Source organism: Oncorhynchus keta, chromosome 10, assembly GCF_023373465.1.
Source record: "Oncorhynchus keta strain PuntledgeMale-10-30-2019 chromosome 10, Oket_V2, whole genome shotgun sequence".
Classification (NCBI taxonomy): domain Eukaryota; kingdom Metazoa; phylum Chordata; class Actinopteri; order Salmoniformes; family Salmonidae; genus Oncorhynchus; species Oncorhynchus keta.
Genome location: NC_068430.1, coordinates 21,408,631 through 21,427,413, shown reverse-complemented (window position 1 = coordinate 21,427,413; position 18,783 = coordinate 21,408,631). Strand labels below are relative to the sequence as shown.

Sequence of the window (18,783 nt, the reverse complement as noted above, 5' to 3'; positions counted from 1 at the left end):
GAGTTTACATGAAGGATCTGTCTGTACTTTGCTCCGTTCATCTCTGCCTCGATCCTGACTAGTCTCCCAGTCCCGGCCGCTGAAAAACATCCCCACAGCATAATGGGATGGTGCCAGGTTTCCTTCAGGCGTGACACTTGGTATTCAGGCCAAATAGTTCAATCTTGGTTTCATCACACCAGAGAATCTTGTTTCTCATGGTCTGAGAGTCCCTTTAGGTGCCTTTTCACAAACTCCAAGCAGGCTGTCATGTGCCTTTTACTGAGGAGTGGCTTCCGTCTGGCCACTCTACCATAAAGGCCTGATTGGTGGAGTGCTGTAGAGATAGTTGTCCTTCTAGAGCTCTATTAGAGTGACCATCAAGTTCTTGGTCACCTCCCTGACCAAGGCCCTTCTCTCCCGATTGTTCAGTTTAGCCGGGCGGCAAAGTCTAGTAATAGTCTTGGTGGTTCCAAAACTTTTTCCATTTAAGAATGATGGAGACCACTGTGTTCATAGGGACCTTCAATGCTGCAAAACTGTGTTGGTACCCTTCCCCAGATATGTGCCTCGAAACAATCCTGTCTCGGAGCTCTACGGACAATTCCTTCGACCTCATGGCTTGGTTTTTGCTCTGACATACACAGTGAACTGTGGGACCTTATATAGACAGGTGTGTGCCTTTCCAAATCATGTCCAATCAATTGGATTTACCACAGGTGGACTCCAATCAAGTTGTAGAAACATCTCAAGGATGACCAATGGAAACAGGATGCACCTGAGCTCAATTTCAAGTCTCATAGCAAAGGTCTGAATGCTTATTTATTTTTATTTTTATTTTATTTCACCTTTATTTAACCAGGTAGGCTAGTTGAGAACAAGTTCTCATTTGCAACTGCGACCTGGCCAAGATAAAGCATAGCAGTGTGAACAGACAACACAGAGTTACACATGGAGTAAACAATTAACAAGTCAATAACACAGTAGAAAAAAAGGGGAGTCTATATACAATGTGTGCAAAAGGCATGAGGAGGTAGGCGAATAATTACAATATTGCAGATTAACACTGGAGTGATAAATGATCAGATGATCATGTACAGGTAGAGAAGAGATATTGGTGTGCAAAAGAGCAGAAAAGTAAATAAATAAAAACTGTGGGGATGAGGTAGGTGAAAATGGGTGGGCTATTTACCAATAGATTATGTACAGCTGCAGCGATCGGTTATGTAAATAAAGTATCTGCTTTTATTTTTAATACACTTGTAAAAACGGTTTAAAAACTGTTTTGGTTTTGAATTATGGTGTATTGTGTGTAGATTGTTGAATAATTATTTTTATTTAATCCACTTTAGAATAAGGCTGTAACGTAAGAAAATGTGGAAAAAGTCAAGGGGGTCTGAATACTTTCTGAAGGCACTTTATCACATATGGGACACTATGAAAATTTAACATACCGTTTCTAATATGTAACATTTTGAAAATACACATATCGCATACGTAGTAAATAAGAAATAAGGCGTGAGGGGGTGTGGTATATGGCCAATATACCATGGCTCAGGACTGTTCTTAGGTATGACGTGAAGTGAAGTGCCTGGATACAGCCCTTTGCCGTGCTATTGGCCAAATACAACAAACCCCCAAAGTGCTTTATTGCTATTATAAACTGGTTACCAACATAAATAGAAGAGTAAACAAGTATTTTTGCATCCTTATTGTCTGATATACCACAGTTTTCAGCCAATCAGCACCCAGGTTCCAAAATGCCTAGTGTATAATGGCATTCATCCCATGTTGGAGACTCAATTAAATAATAATTTCAAATATGTAGTCAGCAAACTCAATGGATTAATAGAGAACAACTACTCATCTATCTATGTTATGGACTGGAAGCATGTTGAGACAAAATCTGAGAATAAATCCATGCTAAAATAGTGTGCAAAACTCTCATCAAGGTAAAGGGTGGCTACTTTGAAGAATCTCAAATAAAAAAATATATGTTGATTTGTTTAACACTTTTTTGGTTACTACATGACTCCATATGTGTTATTTCATAGTTTTGACTTCTTCACTATAATTCTACAATGTAGAAAATAGTAAAAATAAAGAAAAACCCTGGAATGAGTAGGTGTGTACAAACTGTTGACTGGTACTGTAGGTGGAGTTTGAGATGTATGTGTTCTAGTGAAAGGAGAGGAAGGTCATGTTTTTCAGGATGTTCTTCCTCAGAGGGTGCAGCATCAGAATCAGCAGGCTAAATCCCTCACACACTAACCCCTTCAGAGAGGACAGAAGGTATGACAGTCTGCCTGTCTGCCCCCACCCACCCCACACCTCCTTACCTCACACATACACATGCACACACACAAATCTCATAAGATTCTCAGTGCAGACTAAGCCTTTCTATGTGGAAATGATGACAATGTGTGTCCATGTGTGCTCATCCATTCCTGTGTGTGTGTGTTACCTGTTGGGAGTGGTCTAGCTGCTGCAGCTGCTCCATGTCTAGGGATTTCCTTCTCTAATGAACATGTGTAGGATGTGGGGGATTGTAAGGGACTGTAATTCTGCATCCAGCGTCTATGGAGAATGATGAATCTACACACAGACTCAAATACAAGTACATTTTGATTATCGCAAATTACACACGCCCCCTGTCCCTCTCTAGAACAACAAAGGTGAAATATGTCATTATACTCTAATGATGGTCAAAACTTGGCATGTCAAGCCGTTTTCCTTGTACAGTATAACTTGACAGACAGACATACACCTGTTTGGTATGATAGCTAACGTTACTACAGTAGCATTTAACGTTCGCTCGATGCTTGGTGGCTTTTAATATCAGCTCCCGATCTTGTCTGTCACTATCAGTAAAGCCACCAAGTATTGAAGGCAGCTAGCTAGTTAGCTAACTAACTACCCTTACTTGTTGGTGGTCCTATTTAGAACTAACCTGGAGAAAGCTAGCTAGCTGAAGCGATGATCAGATAACGTCAGATAGTCACACATGTTTTACATAGAAAACAGCTAGCACTGCTAGGAGCAGAATACGTATCATAAAATATTTGTATAACTAAAACATAATTGTTATATTTATGGTATCATGTTGTAGCCCCTCGTCTCTACGACCACATTATATGTTCATTAATTAAATATTGTGGACAGGACAACATTATTTAAAAAATGAACGTTATGTAGCAAGTCTGGTATTTCAGTTCAGGCTTGGCAATGCCAGACCAATTCAGTGGTAGTTACGACAAATTCGTTTAGTAGCTAGCTAACGACTGAAAGCACCCAACCCTTGGGACGTAATCCCCAATTCTGACGTCCATCCTAACCATTTTAAACGTCAACTACGTCCCAAGGATACTGAATAACACAGACCGTCATGCGTGCATAATGTGTTTCCGGGTATGTTGCAGGTGATTACCGGGTTTTAAACAGTCGAGAGTAAGTTTTCGATATTTTATACTGTTTTGAACATATTTTCTGCCGTTTTTTGGAACTGCGTCATTTCATCACAATGATGTATTTCATACCAAGCGGTGCAAATGGTGGCAGGATGTTAGTTCTGTTCACTGTAGTCTCGTAACCAACGTCACCATAACCAAATAGCTAGCTAACGTGACAACTGCTAATGGCTATCTGTTCTTCCGCTAGCATTGATTCTAATAGCTAACTAACACAAATAGGTATTTTTGCTCTATTTGTCTGTCGTATCTTGGTAGTTGTTTAGGATTTGGTATGTGACCTGTATTTGCATTAGTTTAGTCTTCTCTGGCTTTGCATAACGTTATGGTGGTCGTGAAGGGTTGTTAGCTTGTTTGCTAACTAACGTACGTTACGTTAGTAACTGCGATGCAACCAAGACTTTTGACACTTCATTGTGCAGCTCAATGTCAAAGCTCTCTTGGTTGCATCGAAAATAACTATGTTAGCAACCTAGCTTGCTAGCAACCAAAATTAGTGAAGTATTTTTTAAATTTGATTTAACCTTTATTTAACTACGGTAGCATAACTAACTAGGATGTATAATAATGCTACTATCACTTATTATATCGTTCCCTACCAAATAATATCTGAACGCCGTCACTTAAAATAATCCCAACAGACAGAGAGGAGCATTAATGTTACCTAACTACTATAGAAGTTAATTGATTGACGTTGGCTGATTGTAGTTAACTTTAGCTAGTAAGTTACCACATGTGAATTACCATATTATAGTCAGCCAGCTGACTGTCAAGCCAGCTAGCTACCTAGATGATTTAACTTGACAAAATATAACGTTAGCTATAATAAGATTAACTCACTGTGTCTGACAATTAGCAGACTGCCAGTTAAGCATCGTCATCGTTCATGTCAGTGGCTCGACTCGGTTGAAACGTCTTGTCCAGCTCAGCATGGTCAGCATGGCATTAGCATGGCATTAGCATGGCTCAGCATGGCATTACTATCTGGGTGCATTGATTCAGGATATACCCATGTGAAACACTGTTAAAAGTCTGTGTAAAGCTAATGGTGATGATGTAATCTATTTAAACGTAATCTCATTACCAGGTTCTATACATCAATGGGAAGACATAACGGTTTTGGAAAGCCCTGCTGAAGTTAAGTTTTTGCTTGAATTACTCTCGAACCCCACTGGATGTGAGCACTCATCTGTATTGTTATGCAAAGTATTGGAAGTGTGAACCTAAGAGTGTACTTTAGAAGTCATTGTTCAAGAAAACATTTTTGAGAACCTTTCAGTCCCTATGGCTTCATGAGCCCCAGAAATTAGTTAAGTACTGCTGAATAACCGAATTTCAGGGAGTGGGCCAGGGACTCAAGACATGGAGGTCGACGGAGAGGTACTCAAACCTACAAATGATGCACTTCTAGAAAGGGAGGAGAGGATTGAGGTCGGGGACAATGGGATGGAGAGGACCTCTGAGGTCCTATCACCACTGGAGGCCCTGGCTCCCTCGGACAGTCTTGACATTCAGGATCATGCCACCTCAGGTCCTGTGATGACAGACCATGGCCATACAGAGAAGATCCCAGGGGGAGTTGCTTTAGAGCCCCCTATAGACTGGTTTGAACCCCTGGAGGATGACAATTATGAAGATGACACACAGGGCTTGGACATGGGCCTTGCTATGGGGGAGCGACACATGAATAGCAGAGGGGATGCTGAAGAGGAGAGTGTTGCAGGGAGCGAAAGGAGCGGAAGCGTGGCAGGCAGTGAGAGGAACATCAAGAACAACAACAACCTGTATGTTAAGTGATATGTGACACTTGATTTGACTAGCATTGACTGCTGTTCTAGTAATGTTATTATAGGGTAATAGTGACACACTCAGAACATTTTACAAAACACATTTACTTAAAGAACAGTGCAGATACCAAGTTTGGTAACAGACAGCACAAACCATCATTGTGTTACCAAACTTAATCTGTACTGTTCTTCAAGTAAATGTGACTTTAAAATGTTCAGTGGAAATTGTTAAAAGTAGTCCTTGTGCATGTGGAGTTGTAGGGTTTGTTTAGCTTTGCAATCATTGGGTTTTTGTTTCACATATACTACCATTCAAAAGTTTGGTCACTTAGAAATGTCCTTGTTTTTGAAAGAAAAGTAAAAATGTTGTCCATTTAAAATAACATCAAATTGATCAGAAATACAGTGTAGACATTGTTAATGTTGTAAATGACTTGTAGCTGGAAACGGCAGATTTAAAAAAAATGGAATATCTACATGGGCGTACAGAGACCCATTATCAGCAATTTTCACTCCTGTGTTCCAATGGCACGTTGTGTTAGCTAATCTATGTTTATAATTTTAAATGGCTAATTGATCATTAGAAAACCCATTTGCAATTATGTTAGCACAGCTAAAAACTGTTCTGCTGATTTTAAAGAAGCAATAAAACTGGCCTTCTTTAGACTAGTTGAGTATCTAGAGCATCAGCACTTGTAGTAGTACACAACGTTGTACGAGATCTTCAGTTTCTTGGAAATTTCTCGCATGGAATAGCCTTCATTTCTCAGAACAAGAATAGGCTGACGGGTTTCAGAAGAAGGTTCTTTGTTTCTGGCCATTTTGAGCCTGTAATCGAACCCACAAATGCTGATGCTCCAGATTCTCAACTAGTCTAAAGATGGCCAGTTTTATTGCTTCTTTAATCAGAACAGCAGTTTTCAGCTGTGCTAACATTATTGCAAAATGGTTTTCTTTTGATCAATTAGCCTTTTAAAATGATCAACTTGGATTAGATAACACATCATGCCATTGGAACACAGGAGTGATGGTTGCAGATAATGGGCCTCTGTATGCCTATGTAGATATTCTATTTAAAAAATCAGCCGTTTCCAGCTACAATAGTCATTTACAACATTAACAATGTCTACACTGTATTTCTGATCAATTTGATGTTATTTTAAAGGACAAAAAAAATGTGCTTTAATTTCAAAAACAAGGATATTTCGAAATGACCCCAAACTTTTGAACAGTGGTGTATATTTTACAGTGAAAAATCAGAATCTCAGTCACTCTATTACCGTTGCCCTATAACATGTCAGGATTTCACAGGCCCAGACTAAATCAATACAGAAGTTGGATAATTTACTCTCCAAAATAGAAGTAGCCTACATTTTAAAGGATTTTTCTGTGTGTGTGAAATAGGCCCCAAATGTTATTACTTGTAGCAAATATGTAGCCAGTCAAACTAGACAAAAAGTAGCCAGTTGATGTGCTTTCCAGTTATATTTTATTCTCCTATGATGACAATACTATGACATTTAGTTTTTATTTTATGCCAGGTTTTCTGTTTATAGGCGGAAGAAAAGAGTGAAAACTGAAGAGGGCTGGGAGGACTGGCCGGCACTTGGAGAGGGGTGGAAGCGCAAGGCGGTTGTTCGTCGCTCGGGTTCTAGTGTTGGCCAGAGTGACGTTTATTACATGAGGTAAAAACATTCTGGCAAAACTCTATACATTTTTAGTCCAATGGCCAGTTTATATTTTTAACCACTGATATTGTCTTATGACGTAAGGTTCATTGTTATTTACTAAGGCTCACTTACTGTACCTATTGTGTGAATATACCACACAAAAATGTGGTAGAAACAATTAACCTAATAATACAGGCTCACTGCACATGCATTTTGTTATGTCATTATTATATGCTTTTAGGTGACTTTAAACTATTGATGCCACTAATGGGTCACACTATCTTTCTTCCCTTCTCTGTTCCCCGAAGCCCGAGTAATGAGCGTGTGAGAAGTAGAGTTGAGCTTTCCAAAGTCCTGGCAGATACTCTGGACATGACAATGTTTGATTACAAAACAGGGGTGTTCAGGGGTGCTGGACAACCCAAGACACTGCGCCTGAGAAAGGTTATAAAAGAAAAAGGCTCCCAGCATTTACACTTGAAATGATAACTTATCTTTACCTTCACTAATTTCAATTTATTTTCTAACAACTTCCATCTCGTCTCTTCCAACCCATGGTCTGTTAGAACATACAGAAGGATCATTCTACCTCAGTGGACTGTGGCTTTTCCTCAGAGTCCAGCTCCATGGGCACGCCAAGCAGAGACCCCCACCTCCAACATATCACTCCCCCAAGACCAAACACCTCTCTCATACAGATAAGTTCAGCCTCTGTTGCTCATGATGTGGAAGGTATGAAGCACAGTGCAACTAAACTGCCCTGGAGCCCTGTGTCAGCGCTTTCAGTCTCCATCAATGGGAAGGCTGGTTCAGAGCCCTCCTTTTGGTGAGTCAAATGCTCCTATATTATCTCGTAATTTTATCGCTGAGAATTGAACATTTTTAATCTATCTACATGTGATCTAAATGTAATGTACGTAATCCCTGAAAGTAATTATTTATCATGAGGACGATAAACAGTAACTAGTTATGCTGCATACTCACCTTTCTGGTAATTAAAAAATAAACAATTGCTGAGGTGTAATCACTTTTGAAGGTTGAAGTACAAATAAGATTAAAATATGAAATATTTTACGACTTATTTCCTACTCAACAAAACTATGAATAAGGCTTGAAATGATGTTTATGCTTTCTAAATATGGTATAATCAAATTATAAAACCACTAACTATAATATTTCACCTTCCTTATAACTTTAAATACATCTTTGTATGTTTAGTGTTAGAGAAAATGTCCATATTTTCTGAAGGGCTCTCTTGATCAAAACTTCAGCCCCCACCGCTGTGAATGTCACAAAGAGCTCTAGCTTGGCTTCCCGAACTCGTTAGGAACTCACCTTTCACCTCATATTATTAATGTCCATCTATGACAGTGGTCACAAACCTATCCTTCGTCAAGATCACTTTTGCATTCGAAAAGCGAGCTGAGATCTACCACTCAGATCATTTAAGTCATGTTTAAAAAATATTTATATATATATATATATCCTAATAAAAACAGTTGTGTAGGGATGTTTGTGCAATATACCTAATCCATTATCACAGCATATTGGCTATATTCCAGGCCTACCAATGTTGTTATATTCTTCAATATTTAAATAGACACAATGATATTAATAATTAAAACGCAGGGCTATCGATACACTTGACTACTTATACATTGCATTGCGAGTGGAAGTAGGGAGATGCACGTTTTGTAATAGATTTTTATAACTGACATTGCGGAATAAAAACTGAAACATGAACTCACTCTGTGCTGTATTCTTTGACAGTCTCTCAGTGGTCATGGTTTTAAAAGTTATTAAATCTTACGTAGGCTAGTATCAAACTTGGGTGCCAGGGTTGTGGAAGCTCTGTAGGCATGGTGATTTGAGCTATCCAATTGGCCAGTGCAGTAGGCACACTCACTTTAGCCAGAGATCTCCCGGTCTACTGATTAGGCAGAGTTTGTCTTTTCAGACATTTTAATGGTTCAAAATAGGAACACTTTGCTTACCTGGTGCGCAGGGCTTCTGAATCACGTGCACCTTCTGCCAACACAATAAAGAAATAAGTGCGCAAGCTTTTGTCGTTGACTTTTCTGCAGAAATGTTTGGTGATCAACTAGGAATGCCTTGAAGATCAACCAGTGACACAGTTTTCTGTTTAAAATCGATGAAGCATTTTAGATTAATGGCTATAAATCGATCTATGAATGTTCTATATCGATGAACCACTCTCCTGCTGCGTTATGACATAAGGATTGCAGGCATGTGGATGTGATGTAGGGTTCAGCCCGGAGCTGATAGACAGTCGGAAGAGCGAATGAAATGGTAGGAGGGACATCCCAGCTGCAAGTGGTTTCAGATTTCACATCCTACTTCACACAGGCTAAAACCATAGCCCTGGTTCCCACAGAAACAATTGTATATCGCTCAATGCAAGCCATTCGATCTATGCGGTCCACATAATTATAAAAAATGTATGACTGTTGGAACCAGTACCAGAACAAAGCAGGTCCCTTATACAGGGGACTTTACATCTAAGAGGTTTTAAAAAAAGTTTAAGCCTTCCTTTAACACCTTCCTAATACGTAATCATGGTTTAAGCTATATGTCAGCTTGAAAAAAAAAATATATATACAGCTTTTGTACGTAAAATAAGCAAATAATACATGGGAGTGATTGTGATATTACGCCCTTTGAACCTTAGGTAACTTGCTTCAATACTCTTTATTTCAGCGTCTGTACCATTTGTGATAATTCATACACAGGCTTTGAGTATGAAAGACAGATGAAGAATCCCTGTTGCCCCAAATGCAGGGGTATGTCATCTTATTTAATGTCAATCTAATGAAAGGAAAGCCATTACACAAAATCCTTTTTTAAGAGGAACAGAATTGACATATTTTAAGACATTGTAAATGTGGCTTTTTTTTTTTTTTACTGTTTATTAAGGTTCCATTTGAGATTGTGTTAACAGTATCTCTCATTTCTTTAGGCAAGAATCCAGTTTATCAAAGATTCAGGAAGGTAAACAAGTGTTCCTCAACTAATTACTCCCTTAAGTTCTCTGTTTTTAACACACTTTTCATGCTCCTTATAGTTTGTTTTGTACTTTTTCCCTTTACTTAATTCATTTTTACATGGTTAAACGATGATTAATCAACATGGGTCTGAATAGAGGGGAATACTCTACATTTTCTTATCTTTTATAGTGGATTCCTTGTGGTAACTGTAAGGCTTGCCTTACCACAGAGGATTGTGGGAGCTGTGCTAACTGCAAAAAAGCGCTGAACCCTGACTCCAGAAAACCTGTCAGCTGTCGGAAACGCAAATGTTTATGTCCGATCCGCAAGGTACAGACTCGGATCACATTTGTATTTTATTTGTCACATGTGCCGAAAACAACCGGTGTAGACTTTACCCTGTAATGCTTGCTTACAAGTCTTTCCCAACAAAGCAGAGTTAAAAATTAAAAAATAAATAAAATAGTAACACATGGAGTAAAATGCACAAGAACTAAGCCATTATACAGGGAGTATCAGTACGAGATCAGTGTGGAGGTATGTATACTGAACAAAAATATAAATTCAACATATGACAATTACAAAGATTTTACTGATTAACAGTTCATATAAGGAAATCAGTCAATTTAAATAAAGTAATTAGGCCCTAGTCTATGGATTTCACATGACTGGAAATACAGATACCTTTTTTTTTAAATGGTAGGTGCGTGGATCAGAAATCCAGTCAGTATCTGGTGTAACTTCTATTTACCTCATGCCACGCGACACCTCCTTTGCATAGAGTTGATCAGGCTGTTCATTGTGGCCCGTGGAATGTTGTCCCACTCCTCTTCAGAAGCTGGTTGAAGTTGGTGGACAAGAGCGGGAACTGGAACACGCTGTCGTACACGTCGATCCAGAGTATCCCAAATATGCCCAAAGAGTGACATGTCTGGTGAGTATACAGGCCATGGAGGAACTGGGACATTTTCAGCATCCAGGAATTGTGTACATATCCTTGCGACATGGGGCCATGCATAATCATGCTGAAACATGAGGGTATAGCGGCGGATGAATGACACAACAATGGGCCTCAGGATCTCGTCACATTATTTCTGTGCATTCAAATTGCCATCGATAAAATGAAATTGTGTTCGTTGTCCGTAGCTTATGCTTGCCCATGCCATAACCCCACTGCCACCATGGGACACTCTGTTCACAACGTTGACATCCGCAAACCGCTCGTCCACATGACGCCATACATGTGGTCTGCGGTTGTGAGGCCGGTTAGACGTACTGCCAAATTCTCTAAAACGTTGGAGGCGGCTTATGGTAGAGAAATGAACATTAAATTATCTGGCAACAGCTCTGGTGGACATTCCTGCAGTCTGCATGCAAATTGCACGCTCCTTCAACTTCAGACATCTGTGACATTGTGCTGTGACAAAACTGCACATTTTAGTGGCCTTTTATTGTCCCCAGCACAGGTTGCACTTGTGTGATAGTATGCTGTTTAATCAGCTTCTTGAAATGCCACACCTGTCAGGTAGATGTAACCAAATTTGTTCACTGAATTTAAGAGAAGCTTTTTTTTGCATGTGGAACATTTCTGGGACCCACGTTTTAATTGTTGGACATCAAAGACTATAAAAATACCAGTAAATCAGCACTAAGTGATTTTAATTTTGGAAATCTGTTCCAAAGTATTCCCACCATAATAGAGATACACAGTACCAGTCAAAAGTTTGAACACACCTCCTCATTCAAGGGTTTTTCTTTTATTTGTACTATTTTATACATTGTCAAAGTATAGTGAAGATATCAAAATGATGAAATAATGCATATGGAATCATAGTAACCAAAATAGTGTTAAACAAATCTTAATATATTTTAGATTATTCAAAGAAGCCACCCTTTGCCTTGATGAAAGCTTTGCACACTCTTGGCATTCCCTCAACCAGCTTCACCTGGAATGTTTTTCCAACAGTCTTGAAGGAGTTCGCACATATGCTGAGCACTTGTTGGCTGCTTTTCCTTCACTTTGTGGTCCAACTCATCCCAAACCATCTCAATTGGGTTGAGGTCGGGTGATTGTGGAGGCTGGGTCATCTGATGCAGCACGCCATTACTGTCCTTGGTCAAATAGCCCTTATATAACCTGGATGTGTGTTTTGGGTATTTTCCTGTTGAAAAACAAATGATAGTCCCACTATTTGACCAAGGAGAGTTGTAGTGCTGTATCGGATGACCTGGCCTACAGAGTACCAGTTATATAAAAATCCAGTGATTGTGCATCGTCAGTGCAAGATTGTATCAATGCAGATAGTCCAGGTATCCATTTTTAATGAGCAATTTAGTGGTCTTATTGCTTGGGGTAGAATCTGTCTCGGAGCTTGTTGGTCCGAGAGACGACTCTCCGGTACCGTTTGCTGGACGGTGGCAGAGTCAACAGTCTATGGCTTGGGTGGCTGGAGTCTTTGGCAATTTTTCGTTCCTTCTTCTGACACCGCCTGATATAGAGGTCCTCGGTGCCAGGGAACTCGGCTCCTGTGATGTGCAGAGGGTGGGCCGGACATCCCAATTGTTCTTCTCAGGGGTGCAGTTGTAACTTTTTGAGGATCCAAGGGCCAAGTGCCAAATCTTTTCAGCCTCCTGAGTGGGAAGAGGTGCTGTCGTGATCTATACATGACCGTGTGTGAATGGGGGGGGTGCTCTCCCCTCTTTCTCCTGTAGTCCACGATCAGCTTTTTGGTCTTACTGATGTTGAGATGCTTGTTGTCCTGCCACCACAGGAGTCTTTGACCTCCTCCCTGTAGGCTGACTCATTGCTGTCTGTGATCTCGTGTCATCAGCAAACTTGATGGTGTTGGAGTCGTGTGTGGCCACACAGTTGTGGATTAAAAGGGAGTACAGGAGGGGACTAAGCACACACCTCTGAGATGCCCCCTTGTCTAAGGTCAGTGTGGTGGAGTTTTAGTTGCCTACCCTCACCACCTGGGTACAGCCCGTCAGGAAGTCCAGGATCCAGTTGCATCTCTGATAGGAGACTCTCACGAACGAACCTCCTCCATCTTATTCTCGAGTGACTGGACATTTCACAATAGAATGGAGGGGAGTGACGGTCGATTTTTTTTTTTCTCTTCGTCTTAGTCTCTCCAAGATACCGGCCTGTCTGTCATGTCTACGCCTGCTGTGTTTTAGTAGCCCATTTAAACAAAGGAATAGTGTCCTGTATGAACAAGGGAACAGCTGAGTTTAAGTTAAAGACATAAGAAAAGACGGACAATGAATGAAGAAATAAGTGATCCTATTTTGTTTTTATTTGTTTTGTATTTCAGCACAAACCCGAAGATCCCCAAAAGTTGGATCCCCATCCCATGACGAATTTCAAGGTAATTGACTAGAATCCTATTACCAAGTGTATTCTACTCTGTCTTTCAAAGTAAATAACAAATCTGAATGCATGTAAATAAAAAATGATGAAGGCTATTGAGTATCTATTCCGCTTACTCAATTTAAGGGCAGCATTTCCCACATGTCCACATGTGAACATTGGCAGTTTATTTGTAATGTTCTCTTCACGTCTCCATGAAAAGCACCCATAACTGAATATAAATATATTTTTTCGGCAGATTGACAGCGGAGAATTGCAGGTAACAATACCCAGCCATCTCTAATAATACTCCTCCAATCCTGACCTCATTGTTAATTGAATATGCAATGGAAACAATGAATGTAATTGAATAAAGACCCAAGGAGACAGCAGAACAGATCTTACTCATTATTCCCACAGAACTCCACTCCCCAATACAGTGACCCCGAAGATTTCTCTGTGAATGTCGATATAGATGATGACGATGAAGAGTTTGATGGTGATGATGCTGACTATGAGGTAAGCTCTGCTTCAAGAAATAAGTCCAACCCCACTTCTCTAGGAGTTCCCTCTGCTGGCCAATTACCCCCCTGCCCCCCCAATATAAAAACCATGCTCTCCCTTGGGAGGACTCCATCCGAAGTTGGTCACAGTTTGGGCTAACAAGCTCCTTTATCTGTCCACTGAATATCTAGACAGTGACATGTATTCGTTCAAATATATATATATTTTCTTAATATCAGTATTTTTTTTCTCATTCTGTCTTTCAGGCTTGGATAAGGAAACGTAAGCGACGCTCCTGTGGGAAGTGTGAAGCTTGTAATAGTAGGATGGACTGTGGGACTTGTGATTTTTGCATAGACAAACCCAAGTTTGGAGGCAGCAATAAGAAGAGACAGAAGTGCCGTCTGCGGCAGTGCCAGAAACAGGCCATGGTAAGGGTTGATTACTCACATATGATGACTTGTCAATCATATCAGCATTTGAGGGTGACAATTTTTGGCAAACCCTTTTGAATTAGTCCTTGTAATTATGCAATGGCCATACTCATTGTTATGCCATGAATGGACTCCTAACAATGTTTTCAATGGTGCTCTTATGTGTATGTATGTGTTTGACAGAGACACTTGTTGCCCTTTCAGTTGGGTCAGACTGATTTTGGGTCCGAAGAGGGTTGGGTGCAGCTTGGCAGGCCTAGACCTCACTTTACATACAGTCGCAAGACCACCCCAAAGAAAAGTAAAACACCGCAACGGGAAGTGGACCTGGATTTCACTGATGATATAGACGAGCCTCTGCAGGAAGATGATGATAACTCCATGGAAACAGTGAGTTCTGCTATGTGGAGATAGCCTTTCCCTATTTTGTTGTGTTAAAAAAACGTTTTATTGTTGTCCCATGTCATCGTCACATTATTGTAATTGTCTTGAGTACAGGATTCCATGCAAATACTGATATACACTACATGACCAAAAGTATGTGGACACCTGCTCGTCGAACATTTCATTCCAAAATCATGGGCATTAATATGGAGTTGGTCCCCTCCCTTTGCTGCTCTTCTGGGAAGACTTTCCACGAGAACATGTTGGAACATTGCTGCAGGGACTTAATTCCATTCAGCCACAAACGCATTAGTTAGGTCGGGCACTGATGTTGGGCGATTAGGTCTGGCTCGCGACCGGCATTCCAATTCATCCTGAAGGTGTTCGATGGAGTTGAGGTCAGGGCTCTGTGCAGGCCAGTCAAGTTCTTCCACACCGATCTCGACAGTCCATTTCTGTATGGACCTCACTTTGTGCACAGGGGCATTGTCATGCTGAAACAGGAAAGGGCCTTCCCCAAACTCTTGCCACAAAGTTGGAAGCACCGAATTGTCTAAAATGTCACTATGCTGTGGGGTTTCCCTTCATTGGAACTAAGGAGCCAAGCCCGTACCATGAAAAACAACCCCAGACCATTATTCATTCTCCACCAAACTTTACAGTTGGCACTATGTATTGGGGCAGGTAGCATTCTCCTGGCATCCGCCAAACTCAGATTCATCTGTCGGACTGCCAGATAGTGAAGCGTGATTCATCACTCCAGAAAACGCGTTTCCACTGCTCCAGAGTCCAATGGCGGTGAGCTTGGCATTGTGCATGGTGATCTTAGGCTTGTGTGCGTGCGGCTGTGTGTTGCTGCTCGGCCATGGAAACCCATTTCGTTAAGCTCCCAATTTTAACAGTTCTTGTGCTGACGTTGCTTCCAGAGGGAGTTTGGAACTCTGTAGAGTGTTGCAGCCGAGGACAGACTATTTTTATGCCATACGTGCTTCACGGTCCCATTCTGTGAGCTTGTCAACCACTTTGCGGATGAGCCGTTGTTGCTCCTAGACGTTTCCACTTCACATTAACAGCACTTACAGTTGACTGGAGCAGCTCTAGCAGGGCAGAAATTTTACGAACTGACTTGTTGGAAAGGTGGCATCCTATAACGGTGACACTTTGACTGTCACTAAGCTCTTCAGTAAGCCATTATACTGACTGTTTGTCTATGGAGATTGCATGGCTGTGTGGTCAAAAAAGAAAAGTCTTTTTTTTTTCGCCTGTCAGCAACAGGTGTGGATAAATTAGCTGAATCCACTAATTTGGAAGTGTGTCCACATACGTTTGTGTATATTTATATGGTGTACATTAAACTGAATTATACCAAAGTTTTTAAAATCATGTGCTCCCACTTTCTTCTCACTGTCTTATGTCTGTTATTGTCGTAGGCACATTGGCGCCCTATGCTTCCCAGCAGTAGCATACCCCAGGATGAGAACTTCAGAAACCAGCTACCGACAGTCCAGGTTAGTATCAAATTGGAGTTAAGCTTTCATTTAGGTTTACTTTTGTGGCATTCACCTTTTGGTGAAAAATTATTTTTTACTTAGTATTCCAATACACAATAATGTCAACAGATTTCTCATATTTTACAGGTGCATAAAGAGACTATGGAAATTGTCAAAAAGAATGCGCTAATGGAGCGTGTCCCACATATCCTCAACCATTTAAGTTCTCCAGCAGTGAGTCACCCTTCTCTTTACCTTATTGAAATTCTCTTAAGCATGCAATGTTTTACACTGCAGTATAATAAAATCACAATCCAGGAGAGGCAAGCTCTAGTAATTGTTTGACCTATGGCTAGTGTGCTCTTCAGTGTTTAACATTTAACATTTTATACTGGAGTATGGTGTATTTCTCTTTCTTATTGCCCAGTATTGCACACTGTTCAAACCGGCGGATCCCCCAGTGCAATATGGTGAAACCCCAGGTGAGAATACGTCCTTGGCAACCCCGGATGGACAGAGTGGAATGAATGGAGGAAGGCTAAGTGTGGAGAAACATGTAGAAACTCCATCTGGAGAGCCTGAAGTAGAGGAGGTCACACCTATGGTAAGTGACCACTTCCTGCTTTTGTGCATAGGTACACTTTACGGCATTGTAACCAATATTTAAGGCTAATAATTACCTTTTCGTTTGACTACAGGAAGTTCTGTGTTAGAGTTATTATGCTTGGATTTAAAATGTTAAGATATTCTATTAGAAATACATGTGCAAGTAAATCTCCAACTGGAGTAAGAGTTGAGTGGAATTGATTCCAACTGTATTCTGTTACTCCTATTATGTTCTCTGTAGATCACTCAGATCTTCAGTTTGGCTGACAGTGCAGGAACAAGTGGGATCGACCAGGACCATGAGTTGCTAAAGCTACTGGAGTCCCTGCGCAGCTCTGCACTCCCCACACTCTGGTTTGCCATAATGGTGGAGGGCCCGATGCTACAGCTACTGCAGTGCTCCAAGCTCTCCCACATGGTGGACACAACTGTCCAGATTGACCTAGGCTTCTGCTATCAGATCTGTGTACAGGGCCAACAGCTGCTCCTCACCCACCCGCTGTATGAAGCTCACCCATCTGGCCTGACCTCTGTGCCCCAGGTAGTGAACCTGCTGCTAGATCTGGAGAAGTACAACGTGTGCCAGGGGGTCCCGACCAAGGAGCAGCCATTCAGCCAGGCTCCAATTATCATTGAGCGGGCATCAACCTGTGACTTTCTGGTACTTAAAGAAACAGAGCACTGTCCGAAGTGTAAGGCCTTATCGTGTAGCTATTAAGAACATTTGATGCCGCATGGTCACTTAGCAGGAGAAAACTAACAAGTGGCCACTACACACAGCATCACACCTCTGCCCTCACAAAACATCTCAAGTCTTTGCTGGGGATGGACAACCAGGACTGGTTTACACACTTACCACTGGACTTTGCAATTAAATGTAAGAAAATTTGAAACGGGATGTTTTATTGCCCTTTTCATAAGTATATCTTACAAATAAATGTACAAATCATTATGTTTTTTAAAGCCTGCTTTTTTGCAATAGCTTTTCAGGTTGATTGAGGCACTACTAGTACAGAATACAGATATTATAGCTTTCAGCCGCTCTCTGACACCCAATGTGAGCCGTGTGTCCCGTTAATTTTTTTCTTGTTTAGTTCTCAATGTGGAAGGTCACCGTGCATCCACATTTCCTCATGTAGATAGATATTAAGTGGTTTATCTTGGTAACGTAAGCAACCTTCAGACAAGTTATTGATCATAAGCACATGAACATTGTTCGATTAGATCATTGATTTATAAATTAATCAATATGTGAAACCAATGTCCCACATGAAGACCTAAATGGATGGGATTATTACATTCTGTCAACCGTTGGCTGATCCAATGTTGTTGTTTTGATAGCAGGGGTTCCAGAACCTCTTCTAGAGGGTGAGACAGTGATAATCCTTATAAGCGTCATCTTCCCATTGCCACTGTTAATCATCATCTGAAGAGAACCACAGCCAAACGGCTTGCTTGATTTGAATTACACCGTCGGTAGCATGTTATATCTTTCACTGCTCGTGGAGATTCTGTTAAGTATCTACAGTGATGTTGCTCTATTCAGACACATCTGAAAAATACAGATGTGCTCAAATTGAAGCATTAGTACTTAGTTCTCTGCAAAACTGTTTTCTAAAACATTTATTTTACATTAAATGTATCTGCATTTGAAAAAAGTGAACACTGAAATGATTCTGTCATGACCTGTGAATTCTATTCCTATGGCTCTGATCCTTTCTTTTTACAGTCTATGCTCTGGTCAGTGTGTTGTTCTTTCTACTTTAGACCGTTATTCCATATAGTTTCTTTATAAGGTTTGGTATCATGGAGAAATATGCGTTTGTAAAATGAGCAAATTCTGCTGATTTTTAATAAAGCCTATTTTTCCAAATGTAAGTGGTGGTTTATGATGTAAGTATGGGAAGTATTTTAGCCAAACAAATGGCTCTGATTCATTAAATTAATTTATATTGTATAAAAGGCAAGCACATTTTTTTTCAACAACAAAAAAATATTCAGGATAGGAATCATTTTTAAAAATGAGGGTACAACAGGAGGCAGTGAATGACCATACTGAAAGAACCTACCTCGGTCTTGTAGCTATTTGGTTATTTTATAAGGCT

At 40.5% G+C, this 18,783-nt stretch overlaps 1 protein-coding gene across 8 annotated transcripts; it reads left to right on the top strand.

Annotated features, from left to right (window-relative positions):
* The first annotated feature begins 3,271 nt into the window (after nucleotides 1–3,271).
* On the top strand, nucleotides 3,272–18,556 carry mbd1b (methyl-CpG binding domain protein 1b). 8 transcript variants are annotated; one of them, XM_052526670.1, is made up of 18 exons: nucleotides 3,272–3,426; nucleotides 4,534–5,230; nucleotides 6,790–6,918; nucleotides 7,212–7,347; nucleotides 7,470–7,729; nucleotides 9,622–9,704; nucleotides 9,881–9,912; nucleotides 10,098–10,238; nucleotides 10,744–10,842; nucleotides 13,226–13,279; nucleotides 13,520–13,540; nucleotides 13,681–13,779; nucleotides 14,031–14,195; nucleotides 14,382–14,588; nucleotides 16,013–16,090; nucleotides 16,202–16,306; nucleotides 16,500–16,676; nucleotides 16,920–18,556. In XM_052526670.1, exons 2-18 carry the CDS (start codon nucleotides 4,809–4,811, stop codon nucleotides 17,394–17,396), a joined length of 2,685 nt encoding a protein of 894 aa, XP_052382630.1. In that variant the 5' UTR covers nucleotides 3,272–3,426; nucleotides 4,534–4,808; the 3' UTR covers nucleotides 17,397–18,556. The 8 variants fall into 8 exon arrangements, with proteins under 8 accessions (XP_052382630.1, XP_052382629.1, XP_052382631.1 ...); XM_052526669.1 differs by having other exon boundaries at nucleotides 6,775–6,918; nucleotides 10,747–10,842; XM_052526671.1 differs by having other exon boundaries at nucleotides 6,775–6,918; nucleotides 14,403–14,588.
* Nucleotides 18,557–18,783: the final 227 nt, after the last annotated feature.

What these genes read in the sequence shown, in the direction of transcription:
- mbd1b (XM_052526667.1), top strand. Translation starts at nt 4,809, where the DNA reads ATGGAGGTCGACGGAGAGGTACTCAAACCTACAAATGATGCACTTCTA. An exon ending in AGTGACGTTTATTACATGAG is followed by an intron (nt 6,919 to 7,211) that starts GTAAAAACATTC and finishes TGTTCCCCGAAG; the next exon opens with CCCGAGTAATGAGCGTGTGA. An exon ending in AGACACTGCGCCTGAGAAAG is followed by an intron (nt 7,348 to 7,469) that starts GTTATAAAAGAA and finishes ATGGTCTGTTAG; the next exon opens with AACATACAGAAGGATCATTC.